The sequence below is a fragment of the Dicentrarchus labrax genome, unplaced genomic scaffold (genome assembly GCF_905237075.1).
Source record: "Dicentrarchus labrax unplaced genomic scaffold, dlabrax2021, whole genome shotgun sequence".
NCBI lineage: Eukaryota > Metazoa > Chordata > Actinopteri > Moronidae > Dicentrarchus > Dicentrarchus labrax.
Window position 1 is genome coordinate 12,054,175 of NW_026136701.1, and position 26,608 is coordinate 12,080,782.

The following is a 26,608-nucleotide window of genomic DNA, read 5'->3' on the forward strand; positions in this document are numbered from 1 at the left end:
AAGTAAAAGGGCATATCTTCTCATTTACTGTGTTAACAAGTATCTGAATGCATCTAGATATAAATACAACCAGAAAGACATCTTTAGCTTGTCTTTAATCTTCAATTATACAAGCAGCAGTCTTCACAGAGGTCAAGGTCATTATGGAGCTTATTGTGAAACTGGTCTGTGTGTTTCCCTCCAGCACTGGTGCTTCAGCTTCACAAAACTGCTAAGCACTGCAGAGTGAGTGAGTGACAACCACAATTGCAACGACAGCCCCAGGAGAGGGCGCCATAGTAAAAATGTCCCCATAAACTACATGCTCACACTGATACTGTCAAAGCAGCAGAGCAGTTATAAATGTGGTAGTTTTGGAAATGACAACCAACTAGGAGTAAATATGAAACAGAACATCCTAGCTTTGATATTTTTGGTTCCTTTATTAGCTCAGCACAATTATTCTTCACCCTTCAGGCTCATGTGTGTTGCCACAGAGCTCAGTGAAGAGCTCATCCAGATCTGGGTGGTATATTTTGAGGGAAAGTTACACACTGGTGCTGTTTCCTCTAACAAGATTACCAAAGCTGTATCCCTCTTCACATCCTCTCTCTGTTACTGACTGCTAAAGCAAACAATGACATAATCTTATTAACTTTGTCCCTCTAATCCCCGTACTCTCTCAGAGCAGGACCCCTGAGTCAGTGTCACTATCTTCAAATAGATAAAATGATCAGCTGCCTCTGAGTGGGTTTGCAGGTAAATCATGGCGCAGAAGTAATTAATGAAAGTTAGTGTTGAAACAGTTTGAAATAAGTTTGTTATAATTAGAAGAGACACCATTATGTTATGGGATTACAATTAGTGTTACTTTTTTCTACTTCAAAAACATTTTTCTAATAATACTTACCTTTTACTATATTTTTTATATGTACACACTTGATTATTATTATTATTATTATTATCATTATTATTATGTTATTCTTGTAATTATTCAATCATTCCTTGTAATTATCTATAACTTCTGCAACACAACTATTAAACTCATTACTATTTAACCTCTGTCAGCACATACTGTGGAATATGTTAACATTTACATTTACTTTGTATATAGGCTCTTATTATCCTATTTACTTACATGTATATACCTATATCATTCTTCTAAAGGATGATAGAAAGCCTTTTTACTTTTCACACAGCATATATATATAGGCTATCTATATATTCTTCCTGTCAGCTCGTGTGGCGGTGGGCTGGTCGAACAGCAGGGGCTCTGCTCTGTGGGATGGGGGCTCCTGTATCATCCCTGCTTTCATTTGTGAGGGCGCGCATCCTCACACACCCCCCTCCAAACCTGAGCGACGTGCGGTGCGTCGACCGCGTACATTAACATGTTTCTGTGTGGTTGTATTTTCTCTAAAAAATGAATAATGGACGGGTGATTTGAAGGCAGAGGCTTACCGGCATGGATGCCCGTTGACTAAAGGAGCAGCCTATATGGATTGGAGCTCATCGTCGCCAGAGCAAATCTGGGGAGAGTCTGAGAGGTGAGGCTGCATCCAGTCGATTGTGTGCGGGGGGACACCGCAGCGCTCATTGGGCTTTTTACCAAAACACGACCCGGGCTTATAAAACGGTGATTTAGGCGAATGAAACCCTCCTTTACGTTACAGTGCTGTTATTTTTGTAGTCATATTGTTGTTGTCTGTCTTCATCATAAAGCAGTCGCACATCCTCCGGTGTAATAAAGGCCTTTATCACGCACAGGACGTGGCTGTATCACTATACAGTAGCCATCTGCATGCTTCATGGATCGGTGGGTAAAGCCATTCAGGCCACTGGCAATTCAGATTTTGGCTTTGATTGCCATATTGCACCGTATATCTGTGTCAATGCATTAATAATAGGATTGTATGGTGAAATATGTATATAAAGACGCGCTTCAGGCTGATTTTTGGCCTACTTCGCACAAATGGACATTGCGATACTGTAGCAAATATTTAAAGGGCCTAATTGTGTGTTTGGGCAGTAGGGCCCGGGAGACACTTTGTGTAGCAAGACCAGAAGTAATATGATTAAATTCCTTCACACAATACGGTGCTGAGAGAGCACGTCAACATACTGTAATGACTGAATGACTTTCAATAGCTCAATTGGAAAACGTGTTGACTTAAGCATCAATACAGTACAACATGTATTAATTTAGTGTGATGGCACAGTCCAAATTCATTATGTATGTAGGTTACTGCACAGCCAAATCCCTCCTACATACAGGGACACACACTCTAACCATAAATGGACTATCCCACTCCTTTATGTCCATAATAAAACAGTAGTGAATTGGGGTGTATGGCACCCTTCCCGCCACCAATAATGCAGCATGTAGACTATTTATCCACCTGGCATGCACCAACTGTCTTTACATTTTCTGACCCGGCAGCTGTCAGAGGAATTTATATGGTAGTCGATGGAAGGGAGGAGTACTAATGCAGCCCTGTCTGAGCAGTGGTAGTAGAATAGGCTAAATAGTGGGCTTACAATACTACTGTGGTCAGAGCGCCCAGTGTTTTAATGTAAACTCTTTGATTTGTTTACATGCACTCTAATCATGGTTATAACCAGTATAAGAGAGGCATTATTTCATTTATTGCAGCTATCATGTAAGCACAGTAAGCATTTGGTTGCGTGCACTAAAGGCCTGAGAGGCTCAGATGAACTCTGACCCTCAGTGGCTCCTCCTATCTCTCCTCTCCCCTGCTGGGACTCCCTGATACCCCCCAATTCCCTACAGAGGTGCAAATGAGATCATGCTGTTACAGTGAAAAGATCTAAGTGGCTTTTTTAATTTCTAGAGGAGCCATCTGCTTTTCAGGATTACAAAGCCTATTTTGTATGATATTCTCCGCTCTAGAACTGTTGTGATGGATATTCTGCAGTAAGGTTTTTGATTTCACATGTTTATTTATCTCTCCCTCTCTCCCTCTCTTTCACTTGTGTGTTATGTGTGTGTGAGTGTGTTATGCTGACAATGCTGCTTTCTTTGTTTCTCTGGACAGTGCTGCGGAAGAGGAGACTTCATCCAAGATCACAGGTCACATGACAGGTACGTAACTCCCTATAAGCTCTATTAACTATTAAGCTTGTGTAAAAACAGACTGCTCATATGGTTAATGGTTAATTCCATGATTTCTAGTGATTTTATTATTTTCCTTCTGCTTAGATTTGTGTAGCGATGAAACAGACAACTCTCCTCCTCTTCAGCTTCACACACTCAAGGAGTTTGAACAGGTGAGAGGTTTTGCTTCAAATTATCAATGAGCTTGATGTGAATGACATTTCCTCATCCTTCAGCATAATGAACACTCTAGTCTATGCCCAGTGAAAACATGCTCTACAGTACCATCTTGTGGCTGCATGTCTTTCTACAAGTTGTAATGAGCTGAATTGGTTGGCTTTGACTTATGGGATCAGATCACTCAGTGTTGAGAAAATTACTATCTAATCCAGAAATCCTTGCTCATATCCAAACTATCTGAAATATATGGTATTAAACTACTGCACAGAAGAGGAGAACACTTGCAGGTGATGATATCAGATGGAAAACACCCTCAACCCTCCTGGTGTTAAAGTATGCCTCTGGCTACAGGATGACCCACTTTAGGATTTCTCATCAGTCTCTGCTGCACTATTATTGGGACGGTCATATGTGACAAAAAGACTACATTAAATATACCTTTTAATGTTTGTTTTTATGAGCAAGGAAAACATTACTGACCCAAATTCAGACCCATATATGTTAGTAATCAGTGTACTAATACACAGCACTGATTCTCTACAAACTGTAGGGTTTGTGTCTGATGCACTCAGGAGCGTAGAGTAGAGTGACCTCAAGTAAACTCAGTTTATCAATCTCTTTTAAATGAGGCTGAGAGTTTACTCATCTATTTTCAGATCAACTGTATTAATCAGTGAGGGGAAACAAGGTTTACCCACCACATAAACTTTGACAATGTAGATGTCTTGAAGGTAAAAAGAAATGAAAAAAGGATGTAACTAAGTAACTAAGCAATAAGATTATAACGATTGGATGTGAAGGTTTTGTTCAGTTTTGTTGGACACATTTTTAAACGCCTCTTTATGTATGTTTGCATTTAAATTACTACTAACATATGTTTTTTATTGCTATTTAAGATGCTGATGTGGACAACGGTATAACAGACTGTAACATCCATTAGCATCTACAGAGATTCATTTAAAGAAAAACTCCCAGACATGACAGTGTTATTGTCGTCCTCTCCAAACTCTTAGCAAGAAAACAATTTAGTGTTTAACTTAAAAAACTAATCCCTTAACTATTACCACAGTAGTGGCAGAGCGATATTAAGCATGGTTGGTCAGTTGGTCTGCCATTTTCCATATTTGCTTCCATCTGTTGTACCTTCTTGCCATACAAGCAAACAAAACATACCACAGGGAACTTTATCTAGAACCTACAGTATTCTTAATCAATAGTGTTGTCTGTTAAATACAAGTAAATCCCAAGTAACCCACTTTGAATGAGGGTATTGTCCAACTAGTCACGAAAGCTGAAGGTACTTTCTGAAAGGCAGCACCCCACTCAAAGCCAGAGTCACTTACATGGCTGCCATGTGTTTGGATGTCACTTTTATACTCAAAGAAACACATTCCTGCACACACTGCATGCACATATTTACACACATTCACTTATTTATTTCTTTGACAAAGAGCTGAAAAGTGTGTGTGTGTGTGTGTGTGTGTGTGTGTGTGTGTGTGTGTGTGTGTGTGTGTGTGTGTGTGGAGTTTAAAAACAAACACTACATGATGTCATCCCTAATGTTATGTGGAGACTCCGCTTGGCGCCTATCCTATCTTTGCTCAGAATTATTTAGCAACAGCACGTAATGTGACACTTAAATGGACACACTCACTGATCGCATCAAGAACTAATAATGACTGACTGTGTTGGTAACATGTCTCAGTCACTTCATTATTGATGCTCTCTGCACCGGATGCTTTTCATAAAAATTGAATTTAGCCGAGAAGAGTTAGTGGAGCCTGTCTTCCTTTCTCTTATTTTCCTCCTGCTCGCTCATCTCTCTGAGGGACATTCAGGGATTCACCGCTCTGTGCGATTCAGGACACCTCCCTATTAATAGCACGGTGGCTCACAGCTCCCAGGTCTCCTATTTCATCCAACTTCTTTCCACTCACCTGTCTGTCCCGCTCCCATTAGCCCCTCTGCCTCGGCACAGTGGTTAGCCTTTGTCAGGCCAGTCTTTATCTGAATTTTAACTGAATTGGCATATGGTAAATTCAGGGTAGAGCGTGGGACTGGGTAGATGCATTCCCTTTCAAATGTCAGATGATACTGACTCGTCCCTGTCAGTCATAAAGGATAGAAACAATATTCCAGGGACTTTTTTAGTTACAAGCTACATTCATTGGGTTTTGGCCAATAGGGGGCACAAAAATACCAAAACTGTCAGGCCTGACACCCCGATGTTATTACCCATTAAAGGTCCAGTTTGTAGGATTTAGGAGGCTCTGTTGGCAGAAATGGAATATCACATGCATAGGTATGTTTTAAATAGCGTATAATCAACTCAATATAGGAAATGTTATGTTTTTGTTACCTTAAAATGAGGTGCTTACATCTAGAGATGCCGCAGGTCGCCTTCCATGGAGTCCTCCATGTTGAACAACACGGCTAGATGCCAGTAAATCCTAAACACTGGACATTTAAGTTGTTATGGTCAACATGTTAGCTAACAGTGCTGGTTTTACAACCAGCAGACACAATATTAGTGTTAATTTGGACTTGTGTTACTTGATAGTCCAATATTTACTCTCCTTTTAGCTTTCTGTTGTGGTCTCCCCTGCTGAGAAAACTATCTGGGCATTTAGCTCACTAACGTTAGCTAGCTTTAGCTAGTTGCTAATTTTTTCTGTCTACTATTTGGTGCTAGGCGGGTAACGTTGGATTAACTGGATGTATCAGTTTTCTTTTGTTGTTTTTTGTTTTTGAAATGGTTGTCTGCTACTAGAAACAGAAAGAGACAGTGGTTTTAGTCTCTTAAAACTCCTAACGTGTGCTGTATGTCGGCTGTAGTGTCACCCTGAAGTAGAAAGCAAGCAAACACTTTTTACGCAAGTTTTCTAGCTCGATGGACTTGTTAAGTGTATTAGCACCTTGTGTGTGTTATTACAAAAGTAATAAATGTGCAACATATTCAAATAAAACTAAACTAAAATAAAATAAACTATTAAGAGAGCACCACCGTTGTAATAATATAACATTCAGTCTAGTGTGGACAGAGTTTCAGCTGTTCTCTCAATGGGGATCAACCTCCACACTCAAAAATATAGGGTTAGGGTAACAGTACATGTGAAAGGAAGCGGACAAACTGAAAAGGACAGAAAGGGACTCACATCAACCCCCCTCCTTTCTCCTCATGTTCCTGTTTGTTCCTTTCGGCACTCCTGTTTTGCAGAGGGGTGAGATTTCCCTTCATACCACAACTGCCTGTGAGCCCTGAGCCTCTTACCTCCCCCTTCACCCTCCCTTCCTCCCCTCCTCTCCACCCATCTCCCTTGGCAGTCTGGGATTCCAGGGATGTCTCCTCCTGTAAAATAAGCTCCTGCCCCGTCCCCCTAGCAGACCAGATCACACCATGGAGTTGACATGGCTACATCTCTGACCGCCTGGGCTGCAGAGTCGCCCTCTGCACCGCAAACACCCCTATAGACTAGTGTGTGTGTGTGTGTGTGTGTGTGTGTGTGTGTGTGAATGTGTTAGTGTTAGTGTGTGTTTGGTTTTGTTGATGGTATCCCAATGGCCTGTTAGAGGCCAGGATGCCACTTTGTAAATAATTAGTTTATTGTGAAATTATGCTCTTTTGGAGAAGGAGGTAGCATGTCTAACGGTTACCAGACTCTAACACAAGGAGGACATGCCCCAGCAGTGGCTGTCCTTTAAAATGGACTCCGAATACCCCCATGACACGGAGCGGTTGAAGGAGACTTTTGATTTCTGACCTATAACGGACATGTCAAGCGGTGTCGGTGCTTTTTGACGGTCATGTCTAACGGTTACCGTACTTTGTCACAGCACCTGAATGACCTGAAGAAGGAGAACTTCAGCCTCAAGCTCCGCATCTACTTCCTGGAGGAGAGGATTCAACAGAAGTATGAGGAGAGCAGCGAAGATGTCTACCGTACGGTGAGTAGAGCGTGAGGAAGTGACTGGAAACCTGATTGACTGGTGGTGAATGGGATGATGAATGGGACTATATGTGGTGTGGAGAGCTGCTGTGCCAAGGGGCCAAGGGCGGTTTCACTGATGAAAATGATGAAAAATCATTGATCTTGCTTTGTTGAGGGTTTTGGCACTGAGTGTGTAATCAAAAGAGTTCATTTGTGCCTTTACCAATCATAGCAGTTGATTGTTATCATGACAGTATATTGCTATTTTATCCTGGAGAGTAGCTTTACTGAACAACTTCCACTGTTTGTTGACCCAGCTGTCACACTGATCTGGTTGAGTTGATGTGACCTGCCATGTGTTTGTTTTACCAAGTGCCTGTTTTTAGATATGGCTGCCCTGTGAAGGACTACACGTTAACTAGATCTTTGCTCAGGAGCTTATATTTGATGCAGTGTGTACCCAGGACCTCTGTTTTGCTGTGCATTGTTGGATTATAAATACTATATTTAGTTAGACGGTGTGCATTTAGTCTTACTCCACAGTAAACAACGGCTGTGGATATATAGAGACCCAGTGAGATACACCTGTGAACATATAATTTAATTTTAGCAACATCCCTTTGCTAAGACATATAATTAAAAGAAAAAGTTCAGCATGACAGCTTGTGTGTGTGAGCTAAGCTGGACATTGACCCCCATTACTTTTTGGTACAGGTTGAAATGTGTCTGTGATCAAACATTTGAAAGTACTGAAAGCTGACACCACATCTGTGGTCAGATTAGTATTCTTGTTTCTTTTGTTAGTCTTTTATCTACAGATACCGAACCAATACGCTGGATTAGTATTGCTGCAGATACTGACCCTATTAAGCACAATGTGTGTCGAACATGGCAGATCAATCTTTATTTTTACAGCAGTCTCTGACCTCATTGTCTTTATTTAAAAAAAAAATTGTATTTGGAAAACATTGAGCTCTGGTACTGGATCTGTACTTAGAAAAATACCCAGAGTTGAGGAATTGGAATTGGTATTGGGAGAGAAAAAGTTGGATAAGTACATCCCTGCTTTTATCAAGTAGCTTTTTGTTTTGTTTATTTGCCAATTCATTTTAAAAGGGTTACATGGTTGCAACACTACGGAGCCCCTAAAGGGACATGGGGAAAAAAAAAAAAATGAAACGTTTCTAGTGCGCACTAGATCAGTGTTGTGGCGAATCAACACATGGCTAATTTTAATATTCAAATGAGTATTAAACTAATTTGTCTGTAACAAAAAAATAAATGTAAATTAATCTGTAACCTCTTTTGTTACAGTCCGCATTTAAATGCCCTGTCCTGCAGCCGGACACTCATTTGTCCACCTTTTGACACATTACCTTGTTAGTTTAATACTTATTGGCTTAAAATGTGTGTCAAAATAAGTAATTTCATTGGTTACATTTTCGTGTTGTGACCTATCAACAAATGGCTAATTTTAATATTCAAATGAGCCATGTGTTGATTCGCCACAACACTCCATCCATATCTAGTGCGCACTACATCGATCGCATAGAAGGATCTAGTGCGCACAAATAGTAGTGAGCACTAGATACTATCTAGTGCGCACTAGAAGTTTTTTTTTTTCCATGTCCTTTGGGGTACAACACCAATGTACATGTGAAGTTAGAAGGATGTTGAGGAAAACACTAGAAAGTCACGGTATTTCATTATGGTCTTGTTGTTCTCGTTGTTTTAAAATGCCGATTTGAAGGATTTCATCGACGTATAGTATCTTGTAGTGCTCACTAGATACTAAATCTAGTGCGCACTAGCAGGTTGCAGATCCCACAGATGTTCACCTGGGGCGAAACCAATGTTTGAATCCAATATTCCCCCAGACTGTGAGCCTTCCAGTTATTCTTTGCTATGGCAGGCCAAGCCAGTTGATGCACTTTTGTGGAATTGTTGGATTTAGATATTTTGGGTTCACCCCTGGCAAAAGTTTTACTATTTCAGGCAAACAGTTGACATCCAAAAAATACCTTTGAAGCTATAAGCCATTGATATAACAAAATAAGGTTTTTATGTTTCCCTCAAGGTGTTAATAGGGAACCTGGTTGCTTTTCTCTGTTTTTTAGCTTTATAAATTGCATAACTTTGAAATTTGTTGAAAAAACAACAACTATTGACCTATTAATCAAAGATGCAGCATTATCAGTATTATTTATGCCTCTTCCTCTGTCGGCGTTTCATTTCTGTGCATGTGTTTATAACTATAGACACTCTGTTTCTAAGTGCGTGTGCGTCCATCTGCGTTCCCTCTGCCTGTGTGCATGTAAAGCGTGCACCTACAATAAGGTGACCCAGTTCAGCTGTTGTTTGTCTACAAGAGCCAGCCGGCATTTAAAACTCGTCGTTCTTTCTATCTTCATTCCAAATCCCTTCTGATCATCAGCAACTCTTTAATATGAGAAAAACTAAATGGCTGTTAGATCCAGCTGAACAAGACCTGAGCATCCTGCCACTTATCCTCCACAATTACTGCATACCAGCAGTGATTGGGTAAACTGATCCCACCTCATACAGATATCCAACTGGATTTAAATCTTGTGCTTCACAATCTCTTACTCCGTGTAGCTAAAGGTTAACCAGCCAGTTTTTATTGGAAACTAAATCTTTGTTCCATAGTTGTTATCTGACCTGAGCTGCTCTTTGCTCTGTTGGCAGAGTATCACAACAGAGTGGCAATGTTCCCGTCCTCAGTGTATACTGTACTAGGTGTGTTGGTTCTGGGCACATAGCGATCTCTCAGAGCTCGACAGACTCTATTTATAGAGCAGGCTTCAGTGCACTGATTTATTTATCACATGTATTCCATCTGACACGACTCGTATGTCATAACGTGTGTATTTGATGTCTCTCTTCACAATATGGTTTCTTACATTAAAGCATATGATTTGTGTCATGTCAGTTCATCAATACACCGTCGAAGCCAAGCTGAACCCCAAAGATATTTGTGATAATGTGATATCAGACAGAGAAAAGCAGGAAATCTCAGTTTTTTAGAGGCTGAAACGGCATTTTCTGCATGAAAAATTACATTTATCAATCATCAAAATAGTTGTTTAGTTATTTTTTCTGTCAATCAACTCATTGATTAGTAAACTAATCCTTGCAGCTCTAATTCAGAGTGTTTAGCCAACTATTTCATGTCAAAATGGCTTCAGTGAAAAAGCTCTATTGTAATTAAAAATAGAGCTGAAATAGAGCTAAAGCTTAAATTGATAATTGATTGATAATCAATGAATCATTAATTTTTGCCAAACTTCCTCTTGAGTTGAGAGTATTTGCTCTTTTTCTTCATTTTATTTGATAATAAACTAAATAGTTTTGGGTTCTGGCCTGTTGGTTGGTCAGAACAAGCAAATTGTAATTTTTTTGTCTGTATTTTGTGACATTTTATTCCCGAAATGAATAATCGGTTAATCGAGAAAATGTAGATTACACGAATAATTAAAATCATTACATATTTAGCTTCTTCTCTCCCATAATGCACTGTTTTTATTAATGTAAATGAAGTGATACAACCAGAGCATGTAAATGGTTAGTATGAGATATGGCAAAATTAGCAGCATAATCAATAAATAGATTCTGAGTAAATGATAGTAAATGATAATACCCATCAGCAGGTGATCCGTCACAGTATTACAGGTGCTTTTGGTTAATAAGTGACACTCCTGTCAGTGTTTTGAAGTGCAATTATCTCCCTCCTCCTGCACAGTGTGGTTATTAGAGGATCTGTTGCTGAGGGCCGACAGGCCAGCATGGGCCAGAATAGCAGGTGCACTGTGATGGGTGTCTATATATAGAGCTGTTTTCAAGATGGGAAAATGTCTCTCTTACTGTAAGCCAAGTTGTTGATGACACACACAGGAATACACGTTCCTCTTACTGGTGTATTATATTATTTATTATTAGAGCTCTGAAGCACTGAATCATTAGCTATGTCGTATGTTGCATAAGTTCTATTTGCTGCTGAATTACTTTGTTGCACAGTTGAGTTCTTTGGTCTGAATAAAATGAATTATTAATATGATGTTATATGTATATCTTTAGCGCCTCAAAACACTGTGGGGGGAAATACATACATTTGTGACCTTAAAACAAATCAAACACTGAATCCAGTTATTATGAATATTACCTCTTAGAACCTCTTAGATTAATATAGAAATGTGTTATTAATAAAATATGTATACTTTCTGGTTGACTAAACACAACCACATGTCCCTTAGATTTAATTTCTTCCCGCACATGTATAGTTTCACAACTTTGATTAACTGCACTATCTGCATAATTAACTTATTAAGATGATTATGTCTATTTTTTTTTTTTTTTTCCAAATCAGTGGATATTTAAAATAATATCTAACCGAAGGAAAATGAGAATTATATCATAATTTCAGACAGTGTGTTCCTGGATATTTGTCACTTTCTGATCAGACCAGTATATGTGTAGTAGTACTGTGTGCTGTGGTCACATGTGCAGAATGAATGTGTGCGTGTGTAACGAGCAGTATGCGTCTGTTGAGCGCTCATGTTCCCTTTCAGCAATATGTTTATGGGTATGTTTCATCTTGCAAGTGTTGGTGCACGAGTAGCATGTAGTGTGTTCATGAGTGTGAGGAACATACAGCTCTCTGGTGGGGACAAGGGGAAGGTCAACAGAATAGTACATTCACAAAGAGGCACTAAAACAGAGAGGAGGGAGGAGAGAAGAGACAAGAGAAGCAGCCAAACCAAGATGACGGACAAGAGAAAATGGACAATCTGTTGAGATGAACATGAGATAAGCTTTAGCGATAAGGGTTATTAAACCAGTGAGAGCAGCTATCTGATCTGAGTCCAGCAGACAGACAAACAGACAGACCGATAAACTGTCCTCTCTGAGGTCAGAATGGAAAGATTGAGCCCCTCCATTCCCACTGTTTAAATCCCCTGTCCCCTAGCTCAGTGTGAGAGCCTTGATTGGCCCTTCAGTGTCTCCTGTGAACCGCAGCAGGTAAACAAACTGTGGAGGTTAGCCTTTGGCCCCAGGGGTGAGGATCTGAGCTGCACTGAATTCTCCAGCTCTAAATATACCAGCCATGACAGCACGGTCAGATGTTCTGTTCGGATGATACACAACACCCACCAGCCCTGATTCACACAGCGGACACAGAGAGATTAGGGTGTGATGAAGAAATGTGGTGGCTGAGGAAACGAGACAAAAAGGGTGCTCGAGATGTGAGGAAGAGAAGAATACTACCAGTGAACATATAAGCAACGAGAGTGTGATGAACCTTTTAAAACCCTCTGGATATAGAATCTTATACAGAACAGACACACGACTACACAAAATAAGAGTTATTTTTATTACCTGGTTTACATAAAGCACGATCCTGAAATAGATTCTGTATTCGTTTGTCTCTGCCATATATGACATGCTTTGCTATAAATCCTATTTATATTTTTTGCTGTAGGCATGAGTGTTATTGTGTTTTTATCCCATCAAACTTCATAACTCTTGTAGCAGGACTTGATTAATGTTGTCTTTTCCATTTAAAATAAACCTCTTTCACAGCTGAGCTTTTTAACTTGACATAGAAGGAAAAGCGCAAGTGAAACAAATGTTATTAACGATGAAAAAGTATCCCCGTAAGCCATGAGAGTGAGCCAGCATGCACAGTATCAGAGCCCTGGAACTAACTTACCTAAATGGATTTGAATGTTTTTAATGCTATCAATTACACCTGTGTATTTACTGCTGTGAGATGCAAAATTGTCTGCTGTGAAAAAGGTATATTGGTAAATGTTTTCATTATAGGCTGTATCTATATAGGTGTTGACCGGTTGAAGTTGTCAGATCACACAGTCCCAAGAGGAGGTTTAATCAGCTAATTCAGTACAAAAAAAAACATCTGTGTGGGTGAACCATAGGTGTTAATTAAGACATTTGCCAATACTGTACATCCCACGCTTTTATTTTACTGTTTCAGCCTAATTTACTGTTGGAAATGTACAGAAATTTAAATTGCTATCCTATTTTTTAGAAGACTATGAAAATTCAATGGCACAAGGAATTAAGTGTGTTTGTGTGAGGAAGTTACAAGACAGATATGGTGCTGCATTAACGACCCACATTTATGCTAGAATATAGATACTTACATTTTAAGTCTGAAATTATGACATTATAGACAAATATGGGTAATTGCAGAATACTAGCAGTTTGTTATGCCAGTGCTCGATCACTTTAATAAGTGCATTACAGTAATTGTCTACCATCCGCTATCGTGTAGTTACAAAAGGTCATTTATCTGTTGCAAGATGTTTTGTGCTGATGGTGGAGGGGATGATGTGTGATTATGACTGACCTTACTGCTTTCATCTGTTGCAGAACATCGAGTTGAAGGTGGAAGTAGAGAGCTTGAAGCAGGAGCTCCAGGAGAAACAGCAGCTTCTGGATAAAGCCCTGTAAGTCCACAAATATTTATCATATCATGTATTAACGTGCAATCACAACCTTTTAACAGTTCCTGTCCCTTATTATATAGATACCTAACATTTGACTTAACTGAAAATCAATGAATATTTGAAATTGTCACACTGTAAAAGGTCTTTAACATCACTAATGAATGACAAGACAGGCGGATATTGACTATCTATTGTCTATAATTATTAAAATACCTGTCATGAACTTCCTGTGTAACATGATACAATCCTATTATTTCACTATTTTCCTTGGTCATGTATACTTTGTTTGTGTATACAAATATATATATATATATATATATATATATATATATATTGTGTGGGCAGATGCACCTCCATCTATGGGTGGTGGCCGGCGAGGAGTTAGTGTGTCCCTACTATAGTGATTCCCTACATGACCCTGTCTTAACTGTGGTAACACCTCATTTCTCTAACAGCTCATATGTCATGCAGCAGCTGATAGAGATAACGCACACAACACATGTGCAAACCTTCACGGAGAGGCAACCCAAACAACTTAAACCCCTGACGTGTTACAAAACTCTCATGTAGGATTATTGTAGACAGGCTGTGAAAATGCTGGTGCTGTAAATGTGACATTGTGATGAGGGGGACTGTCCTTCAACCAGGGGTTTCAGCTTGAGGCACCCATGATAGCAAGTATCCACAAAACAATAGCAACAGATTTTGTTTAGAGAGATTCTACTACATGTTGGGGTTTCAATAGTCATTTAAGAAAAACACAGGTATTCTGTTGCCTTTGTGTGTTTCCTTTCTGTCACTGCTCAAAATAAATTGGTGTTTGAAGAGTTAATTTGTCATTTGATAGAGATAATGTATAGTTTAAAATTCAGATGTCCTTGCTATACCTGCAGGACTTCTCTTGCTGCAGGATGAATCTGAGTTTAGTAGATTGCATGGGCCAGTTCCCTCTCTATATGGCTTACACTTGACAACAGTTGGCCCTGCATTACTGTTGAAATTGACAGAGATAATGCTTCAAGGTCAGGGTTTTTGACCTTTAATATGTCATCATTAGCCAACTTGGAAAGGATAGATTGGCTCTTATTACTGGTCTCTATTTTTGTTGCTGCACTGTGTCAGCCGAGATGATTCAGTAAAGTGGTTTGTTCTGCAACAGTTCAGCAAGTTTTGTCATTTCTACAGTACATATTCAGTCTCCTAGTCTTCGACAGAACTGCTTTTAGCAAAGGTTATTGGTAAATGGTAATCTAACTATCAGTGCTCTGGGTGTGAAAAGTAACCATTTCTGCTCAGCTGTAGATCACCAAAGGGGATTCTTTGTTGCTACATATTCTGTGGTTTAGACATCAACCAGCTCCTGCCATTTCCAGAGTGAGGAACAGCTCAGTCACAGGAGCTGTGGGCAAACACACATCGTAAAAATCCATATAACAACAATACTAACAAACAACAATAAAACATTTTAAACCACAGAAACTCCAAACCTTTGCTACACATTTTAAAGCACATTTATAGTATCTTAAATCTCAATTTCTTGAACTTGAAGCCTCACGGCCTTTCTCTGTACTTTAAATTGTATTGTCAACAGACCGAGATTACTGAATATGTCAGTGAACCATCTTTCTTCTGACTTCTTGCAGAACGACTGACACTTAGGGTGAAGGTCTTGTCCACTGCACATAAAGCCCATTTGTCCATGAGACAGACATTTGTATTACTGAGACTGGTTCAAAATATCTCAGTTATTTGAGCTGTTGCATGTGGCGGACAGAGTTAAAAACGTATATAGACAGGGTCCAGAACGGGACTCATGGCGACAGAGTGGCGTGTGCCATTCTGGGAGCAGAAATTCTGTGGTTGCGCTGTTGACTGACTAAGTGATAAAGACAGATGCTTGCACACCAGAGGAGTAAGGGAAACGCTTACGTCATGAACCTCATATTGTGTTTGCAGGAGAACACAAAGAAACTGTTTGTGTTAACATCTGTAACACAAACCTCTGGTTGAACTCAGTAAAGTGAAGTCAAGATTACTTCCAATAGCAAAAAGATCATTTATCATCTGTTGTATCCACATAAATCCTTTCACCACTTTCACATTGTGGGAACATCACTTCTGTGAAAATATATGATGTCATTAACCATAAAAGCCTACAGTATGGGCGGGGCACCTTACTTAATCTCTGCTATAACTGGACGGGTGTTGGATAGCCCGTTAGCGCTGTAGCAAAGTGATGATATCATATTTTTGGCTCTGTCTCCATAAAGCTCTAATGCTGACCCCTCTGACTAGATTTGCGTGTCCATAGAAACCAAGTTGATTTGGGCTTTCCGTTGATGTGGTAATCAACTCTCACTTGCCTTTTTCCTTGTTGCACAGCACAACAGCGGAGAGCTTGACCAATCACAATGAGGCAGAGCTGCAGAGACGGTGTCAGGAGAGACAGCAGGAAATCGATCACATGCAGCAAGTGCTTGAGACCAAGATTCAGCTCCTGCAGGAGGTTTGTGGGCTCACACCTTCAGCGTAGCGTAGAAACTGACACACACACAGTGCCAAAGATTTAGAAATCATAACTGTTTCTACGTGTATTTCCAGGAGGCCCAGCTAGCACGCAGCGAGGCTGAGCGGATGGCCTCGCTGGCTGGGTCACACTCCCATGCCTCCCTCCTCTCCCTAGACATCCCCATGGAGGACATCCCAGAGGACGAGAGGCCTCCAAGCATCCTGTCCCCTTCCAACACCACTAAAGACAGGTGCAAAACACTGAAATCACAACAGGTATCAAACAAACCAAATCTACCTATCTGTCTCACTGACAACATCTCTGTCTGTGTTCAGGTTAATAGAGGAGTTGACTAAAGAACTTCGCTCCAAGGAGGCCATTATCACAGAGCTGAGTGGAGAGAAGACAACTCTCACGAGGAGGGTGGGAGAGCTGGAGGGGCAGGTTGAGGAGCTGTCTTCATCTCTGCTGCAGAAGGATAAGGATGTGGAGGTATATACACTTAATCATTCCTGTTTTAAATTACCCTTAACATCTAAAATTCCTCTTAGGTCGCATCTCTACAACTAAGTCTTAGCAAATGGAAACCTAAACGTTACACCATATTCTTTCTCTAACCCTTCAGTAAATGTGTTTGTATCAGTTATTCCTTATATATGTATGTAGAGTACATCAGTCAAACCTGGCACAATTTATATGAGCTTTCTAATATTACTGCATTCCTCTGGACCACCATGTCTCTGCTGGTCAGACTATTCTAGAAAGAGGCTCCTGAAGCAGCATGTGTGACATTCCTAACCTTCCCTTTAACAGCTTTTCGTGTGGGTCACAAGAGCTATTTGGACACAGAAACTACAACTTAAACTAACACACACACTGCAAGTGTACATGTATGCAAGTACACCTGCACTTGTACACACATGTAAAGCATGATGTCATTTGATATTTCTTTGAGTGTTCCCGGCCTGTGTGTGTGTTTCCTTAATCTTAAGATTGTATGTAATGTTCCTGTCTCCTCTATTACAGTTTTATCAGGAGGAACTTGGTCATGAGAGGCTGCGCATCGAACAGGAGATGCAGGTATGTGGAGCTCTGTATTTTTATATTTTAGGACACTAAAGGCATAGCTACAATTTGGCCAAAAATGTTTTTAATTTTAAAACAACTTTGGTTCATTAGGCTTCACATGTTATTATCGAGTTCTCCACTAAGTGTCAGGACAGCATCACAGTTCTCATTGTTCAATGTCAGACAGACTCTGCCTCCTTATGGAGAGGTGACACATAACATTTTCACACAAGAGCTGACAACTGTAGTTAAAATATGACTCATATTTGAATTTGTAGATTACAACTTGTTTTACAGAAAGTACCTACAGCACTGAGATTTTCAATATAACCAGTACGTTTTTATTCACCGTAGATTTAAGAGATTGTTGAACAGAACCCAAAATGTTTTTCCCCTTTCAAAATGCAGTCTGTCTCTGCAGGATGTTTTGTGCTGTACTGAATATTATAAAATTAATAAAACTACTCTCTGTATCACAAGAACAGAAGCATCATTATACCACAGCTGAAAGAACTAACTGTTCACAGTTCCGGGGAAAAAGATAAGTAAAGATCCAGTGAAACATCCTGTGGTGAGCTAAAACTTTATGCAATCTGACCCTGAATGTTTCATAAGCCATTGACGGTGGCTTATTCCAGTCTGATTGGCAAACAAATATTTGTTGGTGAACCTTCCTCTAATGTGAACAAACAGAGGCGAGGGACATGATGCAAAAATAAAGTGCTTCTTATTGTAATACTGCAATGGCATCATGTGAGGCTTCCTGTACAGTACAGTCCATCTCACGGAGGGTTTATCTCATCACGCAAAGTGGCAGAGTCTCATTGCATCTGCAGGCTTTAGCTGTGTCCCCAAGGACACATCTCTCTCCTGATATATAATGAATCTACAAATTGAGGGGGACCATTACCTTGATGTCGGCTCCCTCTACCCACAGAGAATCTTTAGCATGTGTAGTTCCACACATGTATAACCATAACCATAGTTAGCTTTATTATTGATCTTGCTGTGCAGTGTTGTTATTGTTATTTGGCTACAACCTGAATGTGTCGCAGTATTTGTTGCAAACGTGTTTGTTGCTGGGTGACTTTCTCACAATAAGTATTTTGTGTTCGAGGTAGATGTACAGGGATTTTAACTTGCAAATCACTATGCAAATGTACTCGACAGGGAGGCTTTCTGCTCAGATTTCACACTGCAGGCATATGCACTGAAAAAATAAAGCTGGGTATGTTCAATGATGTAAAACTACACAGTATGTGCAATACATTTATTCACTGAGGAAACAGTTGGCCAGTGTCTTAGAGCACGACAAGTATAACTTACATATGATGCAACATTTTGTGTCTAAGTGTTCATATAGAGAAGAAAAGATATAACCTTAATATATGTACATGTTGAAATCCAGGTTCTTGGGTCAGTGCAGAAGAAGATTTGACTTAAATTAGAGGGAAGTTGTTTATTGATGTAGGTGCATGTAGAATTTAAATGTATATGACCATATATGACTATATGATATATTTCACATGATCAAATATACCATGAAACATACTCTACACTATTGCAGGTAAAATATGGCTAAAACAAAAAGGGGTTGCCATATTTTGTACCTTTAAATGACAGTCATGTCTTCCACTGCAGTTAAGATATTTTAAATGTAGATTTTTAATCAATTTAAGTTCAACAGCAGTGACACTTTAGCTGAATTTGCATTTGAGATCAAAAGAGATCACGTGAGGATCAGTGTAGCTGGGGCCTGTGTGTCTTATGCTTCGCGTGTGTGTGTACACATACCCATGAGGTGCCTTCTTTCATACGTGCGTGTGTGCTTGCAGGCATCTCGCGGGTTAGCAGTTTAGCGGGTCTGGTTTCAGCCGGGTGGTCGATAGGTCAGGTTGACCTTTGAGTGCTCAGCGACCCCCAACACTGATATCAAGTTGTGTTGTTTCAGACAGACAACCACCATACGCGATCTTAATTAGTTCCCCAGACACCACAGCCATTTAGATCAAATCTATATCTGGTAAGAGAGGAGGAGGCGGGAAAAATATCTGAAACCTCTTAACACAATTGAGAGAGTTTCCCTTTCAATAATAATTTGTAGTAACTGGTACACTGTCAACAACTAATTTGTTTATATATTTATATTTGCTTGTATTTATGAACACTCAATTTCACAACATCTGATCAAAAGCAAAAAAATATCATATGTCCAGACTTATGTGCATCATTCTACATGAAATATAGTATTCATCGGCATATTCTTATTAAAACAGACACAAGGTCTCACAACTCGGACTCTGTCCTTAAGCAGGAGAGTTGCTTTGAGGATGAAAGTATGTCTGCTTGGAAGTCACAGCGTGACAGCATGACCATCTGTTTATGCGCCCTTGGGAGAACAAAAAATGTGGTCATGAGATGAGCGTGCACAGTGCACAGGGTGTTTGACCATTAACAGTCAAATTGTTGTTGAAATATCTGCACCACGACAACAGGAAATACAAACAATGCTAATCCTAGCATGTTTTGACACAAGTTACACTGGTCTCATGAGGGTGCTATGAAGGACCAAAACCACCACAAACCACCACAAACCACCACACCTGATTATACTATAACACTAGTATCTCATTTAAATTCCAGCAGTATGCTAGCAAGTTAGCAAGTCAACTCTGACAGCTTCAGTAAACATGACAGTTTCACATTACCAACAAATCTATTGATTTAAAAGATAACATAGATAGATGTATCATTAGTTCTTTATAATACCTTATATAATAACAAATGCCCAAGAAGGAAAAACCCGCAGTGATGACAGCAATTATAACAGCAGCAGCTCTAACCAAGACTGTCATACATGAAAACTGACTATTACAATTTATGAAAATGATCATCTATCAAGAACTGACTCTGTTATGCTGCCAGTATGATGATGACCGCTGTTCATGAAGTACATCTTCACATGTAACCTCAGGCAATCATTACCATGCAGCAACCATCTTTAACTGCTGTACATATGTGTTGTCTTGGTAACCAGTAATTGCTCACTGCCTGATAAAATAATGATGTTGACCCAGGATACACGAAAATAATACATTTTATTGGTCTTCTGTAGTTTAGATTTACTGACACCATTCCTAGTATAATCATAAAGGTTAATGTAATTATTGCAGATATAAAAATGTGTAGATGTTTTATACTAATTGTAATGCATACAACAAACATGTCTGGTTTGTACAAAATACAAACATACAAAATAGTTTAAAGTAAAGTACTGGGAAGAGGAACATTTTTCTAATCTACCCCCAGGCTGTGTGTGTGTGTGTGTGTGTGTGTGTGTGTGTGTGTGTGTGAGAGAGAGAGAGAGAGAGAGAGAGACTTGGCTCTATAGCATAATTATTACTGAAGGTTTTGCTGTATTTTTGTGCTGGATATTTGATTTACTTTAACATAGAGTAGAATAGAATATACATAATTGAATATTAAATATTAATAATCTCACATAGCCTTCAGTAGATTTGCACAGTGCAAACAGTAATGTGTAATGTAGTAATGTGTAAACCTCATACAGAATGATTACACTGTAATATATCTTATCATAAGAATTATTATAAGTTATAATAATAAGCATTGTAAACATTGTACAACAACAAGCTGTGAGAATACTGTATAATAGAGTAAAACCCATCTCGCTCTCAGTGTTATTTAATTTTACAGAGCGTCACTAATGTTACCATGTTACTGAACATTTCACCTGTTCAGTCAGGCGAACAGAGCTCAGTAAACCGGGCAGGAGGAAGTAACAGACTCCCGGGGGAATATCACTCGGTCTCTTTACCAATAAGCTCAAAATGAAGCTAATATTCGCTGGGTTTATATTTAATTGTGGGTTTTAAAAATGAAAACAACCGTTTTGAATCTGAATCATAGAGCACAGTAAACCGTGAGCATCTCTGTGTGTCTGCACCGGACTCCTCCACCCCCTCTATCCTCCCGATGGTGCGCTCCGCCGCTGCAGGTCTGGTTCAGGCAGCCACATCGTTATCTGCCCGGAGGATCTCCGACCGCACGAAGGACCGAGCCCGGTGAGCGCGTGTCTGCCTCTCTATCCGTCGGTAGAGGGTCTGCAGTGAATGAATGAAGAGTCCGTCGGTCGGACACAGACACCGGGAAGAGACTCAGAGAACTGTCCTAGGACGCATGTTACTGCTCCGTGTCCGTGTATCCGGATTATTACCTATCCTCGGTCATGATCAACCTGACTGCTCGCGGTGCGGCTCGTGTGTCCGTGATAGTCGAGTGATGGTGCAGAGGCGCGTGCGGTGCTGTTGGCAAATGCGAGACATCAGTTTGGTGACAGCGCGAGGACGTCATACAGTTAAATACTGCATCTGATTGATGAGACATTAACATGACTTCGTCTGTGGGTGTGTGCGCCATATTCTCGGTGCACCTGCACCTCCTGCAAATGAATGCTGATCCTGGGCTGATCGATATCTTTTAATGATGGTCACAGTATCTATTCATCTCTTTTTACCTCATGGTTTTCTCTCCTGCCAAGAACCACATGTGCAACCATTCTCTACAAGCCTGATCATCTTCTTGTCTACCTCTTCTAATTTATTTCTAAGCCATTTAATTTAATGCCATTGCAAGGACTGATGAGGACCTTTACACTGTTTCAGATGGATTTATTGTGCTCTAAAAGCGTGTGGTTACTCTGATGCAGCTCAACACAATATGCTCTTTTGTGTTCTAATGGGATCACCATAAGGATTCAGGTGGCCTTATGTTCAAGTAAACGCCTCGATAATTAGAAGCCTGTGGAATGCTTGATCTCAAGATGAAGGAAACGTGTCGCATCTGTGGACGGGAGCTCTGCGGTAACCAGCGGCGATGGATCTTCCACCCCACCGCCAAGCTCAACCTGCAGGTGCTGCTGTCTCACGCTCTAGGGCGAGAGCTGGCACGGGATGGCAGAGGAGAGTTTGCCTGCTCCAAGTGTACCTTCATGCTGGACCGCATGTACCGCTTCGACACGGTGATTGCCCGCGTGGAGGCCCTGTCCATCGAAAGGTTGCAGCGGCTCCTGCAGGAGAAACACCGGCTGAGGCAGTGCATTGGTGGGCTCTATCGGAAAACAAATTCAGAAGAGGGTGCTGTTACATTAACTGGAGGGAGTCAAGAGCCAGGAGATGGGATGGTGGACATTTCAGGTCTCACCCATGCAAAGTACTGTGCCCTGCTCCAGGATGACCTGGTCTACTCTTTGTATGAGTCCTGGGCCGACGATGGCCTGGACTGTCACCACAACCACCATCCTCATTGTCTTGCCGGTCCGGGGTCAGAGGTTACAGGTTCCAGCTCACATCGTTGTGTTCCCAGCACTCCCAGGAGGTGTCGGGGATGCTCACACTTGCGGGTGGCGGACTCTGATTATGAAGCTGTTTGTAAGGTGCCCAGGAAGCTAGCACGGAGTATTTCCTGCGGGCCATCAACCAGATATTCAGCCAGTCTTGTTGGAGGGAGTGTGGCTGGAGGTGTAGGAGTTGTTGGAGGTGGTGGAGGAGGAGTAGGAGAAAGAGAAAATGATTCAGAAGAAGCCCCCTCCTCTCTAACTCTGGTCCCTGGTTCTCGGAACCCCTCGAGGATGTCAGACAGTGATCGCACCCTGGCTGGACGAGCCAGCTCCAGCCCCTCTATAGCATCCTTGGAGGCAGGCGAGGAATATATTCAGCCTGGCACCATAACAGATGGGCCGCTGAGCTCCCCTAGGGAACCAGATGACGACCAGATATCTGATTCCCTCTCTGATGAGCACATCGGAGCCCCACACACACAAGCCTCACCTGGACCCAGCCTCTCTCTGGCCCTCTGTTTGCTGCAGAGCTATGCTGTCCACCGGCCAGTCCGGAGCTCCAAGGGGAGCAAGCTGCCGGTGCTTCTCCGACAGAGCTCCAGTAATGGAGGCTCGAGGCTGGGCTTCCCTGATCCTCTTCTGGGAATGTCTTATGGAACTCCAGAGAGAGAAAGAGACAGTCATATGCCAACACCTGAGCTGGAGACCCCTCTGATCAGGCTGGATGCTGGGGTTGATCAGGTTCTGAACCTGGCTGAGATGGAAGATTTATTGGAAGATTTGTACAAAGAGTATCCTCCCCCACCTCCCCACCAGGTATAAAACCTTGACGCGGGTGGTGATAGCGCTGTAATACAAGGATTTTCCTACTGCAGGATGATGGCACTGAATTTTGCCAATGCGCTGAAAATCTGCAGTATTTGCAGCACTACAAGTGAACCATCCCAACAGGCTTTGATGTTTGTCAGACGATCAGTGGAGCCTGCTCCCAAAATGATTATTTTTAACACTTTTTTAGGTTAATTAGCCTCATAATCCAACTGTCAGTCACTTTAATCCTGCCCGCAGCCTTTCCAATAAGCTTTTTACCGAGGAGGATGTGAGCTATAGTGCTTGTGTGTGTGTGTGTGTGTGTGTGTGTGTGTGTGTGTGTGTGTGTGTGTGTTTGCTTGGTTGTCTGTGTGGGAATATATTGCATGAGCGGTCAGGTGTGGGTAAGCTGTGACACATGACATGGCCTAATTACCTAGTGTGTGTGTCCACAAAGAGGTCTTTAGTCATGTCAGTAATGTAGAGAGCATATAGTGAAAGCACAGGCATTTTGACTATTTTAATTTCTAAATCTTTAATATGTAATTGAGGATATACAGTGACCTCTGTCTCAGCTGCTAAATATCAAATAGATGAGAGTCTCAAAGTTTTTCCAATTATAAACCAGTGTTGCTCTGGATTTTCTGCTCTAGTATGAAAGCGTGAAAGAGTGTCTCTATATGTGCCCAATATTCCAATATTAAAAGTCTGTATTCTTCAAGATTAATAATCTAGTAATCTAATAATCTAAAATAGTTTTTGGTGTGTGTGTGTGTGTGTGTGTATTTGTGTCTGAATTAGATGTTCTTCTTTAATAAGAGTGTGTGATCTTTGAGCTGGGGCTGCTGACTGAAGTAGGTTAGACGTGGCGAGACTCTGTAAGACAGAGTGACTCCACTATTGGCCTATTTTCACTCGGAGCCCTTGAGGCAAAGTGATCCACGCAATGTCAGACCACCCTGTCATCTCAACACTGGTTGGCTAGTGCAGTACCACTATTTAAAACTAAATGTATTTCATTTAATCTCGGCTACATTAAACCATAAATTGATCTTGGTCAATGAGTGTATAAGTTAGTGTATCTTAATGACATCCTTCCTCTTGTAAGTGAAAGTTGGAAGCATTTATATGCTGGCTATTTAAAGATAATAGTGGCTTAAAGCACTTTGAGCACACTCACACGTGCTAACTCGTGCATGCAAATACTCTCACTCTACTTCGGAAGCTCTCTCCCTGTTATAGCTTTTTTAGTACACACATGAATGAGCAGAGTTTCTAAATGTCATACACATATTATGCAATCCACTGTGGAAGTTATGCAGCCTGTAGCCTCTGTATTTTTCATGAGTTTGAAGCAAACAAAATATCTTCCTCCCAAATAATTAGGTTGCTGGATTTAGTCAGACCACATTGTTTTAATAACTTGAAATTCTAACATCTTACCTTTAGAGCCTTGTTGAGGAGCAGCAGAGTCAACTGAACCAGTATGAGTGCGCGGCTGGACAGTGTGTCAGCGAGCTGCAGAAGGCCCAGCTCCAGGTCCAGTCCCTGCAGGCCAAGATCCACGAGAGCGAGGCCAACAACATGGTACAGCAGATAACAAAACTCCTCATTACAGTTGGATATATATGTTTGATAAATCCGTGTCTGATGACAGTGATACCTGTCTGTCTCTAGAAGCTGCAAGAGAAGCTGAATGAGATGGAGTGTGAGCTGCGTTCAATCCGTCAGGCTGCACAGAGTCAGGAAAGAACCATTGAGTGTCTCACAGAGTCTAACAGCACAAAAGACAGTGAGGTGAGTGTTTGTCTTTGTTGTTCGTTAAGTAGCAGATGAACAACGAGTGTGAGGTGATACCTGTATTTAAGAAGGTGCTCATACCCGTGATTTATTCTGCTTTAAGGCCCAGGAGCTGTACCAGCTGATTGAAGGGCAGAACACCACCTTGTGTAAGCTGAGAGAAATGGCTCATCGCAACCAGCTTGCTCAGTCCAAGGTAAGACGTGGTGCACATATAGTTGTGCAAACCCAGATCCAGCATGGTAAGAAGTCTTGTCTTCAGGCTGACGTACTGACCTTGGTCTGTGGTCATTCTGTCTCCAGGCTCCAGAGGGAGTCAGTGAGTCCTTGACGCTTGCCCAGCTGCAGGGCGAGCTGGTGGGCGTTCAAAGCTCCCTTTTCTCCCTTGGTCTGGAGCTGGAAGCCAGCCAGAGGAGTCTGAGACAGAGCCAGAGGCAGGAAGAGGACCTAGCAAGGTTCAAGGAGCGACTCAACTCTGATCTACAGGAGGCTCTGCAGCACAGGGAGGTCACTGAAAAACACAACCAGGTTAGTGTGTTTGTGAATGTGTGAGCAAACCAACTATTGAAAGAAGACTTGTGAAGTGTGATGCGTATGTGTAACCTCCCGTCTCTGTGCTGCAGGACCTTCGCTGTGCCCTTCAGAAAACTCGCTCTGAGCTTCAGGCTAAAGAAGCAACTTTGAAGGAGAGCGAGGCAGAGAGACACGCTGTGGTGCAGGAAAAAGAAAGGAGCATCGCACAGCTCAAATGCTCTCTGCAAGACAAGGAGCAACAGTTACAGGTAACGTGCACAATCCCACACATGTTTGTACACTTTCAATGCATACAGGATGTAGTTACATTTCTGATCCTGTCTAAAAATTCTTTATACCTGTAGGAGTACTCAGAGATGTTGGAGTCAACAGGAAGCTCCAAACCAAGAGATGCCCTGCTGGAGAAACTAAGAGAGCGTATTAAAGATAGAGACAGAGCTCTGGAGGTAAAACACAAACACACATTCATATACACACCAGAGACAGACGTTAATGGTAGCTTGGTAGGAATACTGAGAGGACCCCCAAATGTCCTTAATACTGAATACTACCCTTCTTAGCTACTGCACTGTGCTGTATACTGTGTGATTCTGCACATTCAGTGCAGGGGAGATGGAGAGGCTTTTCATCATAAAAGAGCTAAGTTTGCAACTTGCAGCAGTTAAAGCCAGGGGTAGACAGTATGCAAACTCCAGCTAGCTAAACCACTAGGTCAGCATGAAATTTCACAACCAGTATACAGTAGTAAAAAATCTTTAGGGGAGTTGTTAGGGATAGACGGGAGGGAAAACATCACTACAGCTGGTTTGTAAGGAACAGGAGCTTTAAATTCTGCAC

The 26,608-nt window shown here is 41.2% G+C and overlaps 1 protein-coding gene across 5 annotated transcripts in view; it reads left to right on the top strand.

Annotated features, from left to right (window-relative positions):
- Positions 1 to 1,303: 1,303 nt before the first annotated feature.
- Positions 1,304 to 26,608, top strand: part of LOC127363553 (myomegalin) — a 44,555-nt gene continuing 19,250 nt past the window's right edge. For 4 of the 5 annotated variants that reach the window (XM_051400157.1, XM_051400178.1, XM_051400167.1 and 1 more), the window contains exons 1-7: positions 21,301 to 23,443; positions 24,887 to 25,024; positions 25,115 to 25,234; positions 25,341 to 25,433; positions 25,541 to 25,765; positions 25,861 to 26,019; positions 26,116 to 26,217. In XM_051400157.1, the coding sequence (XP_051256117.1) occupies positions 22,097 to 23,443; positions 24,887 to 25,024; positions 25,115 to 25,234; positions 25,341 to 25,433; positions 25,541 to 25,765; positions 25,861 to 26,019; positions 26,116 to 26,217 (2,184 nt within the window). In that variant the 5' untranslated portion in view covers positions 21,301 to 22,096. Of the gene's footprint in view, positions 1,527 to 3,035; positions 3,083 to 3,199; positions 3,268 to 7,108; positions 7,220 to 13,614; positions 13,692 to 16,073; positions 16,198 to 16,292; positions 16,451 to 16,535; positions 16,693 to 17,226; positions 17,281 to 21,300; positions 23,444 to 24,886; positions 25,025 to 25,114; positions 25,235 to 25,340; positions 25,434 to 25,540; positions 25,766 to 25,860; positions 26,020 to 26,115; positions 26,218 to 26,608 lie in introns of those variants that run through there. The other variant, XM_051400200.1, reaches the window with a different exon arrangement.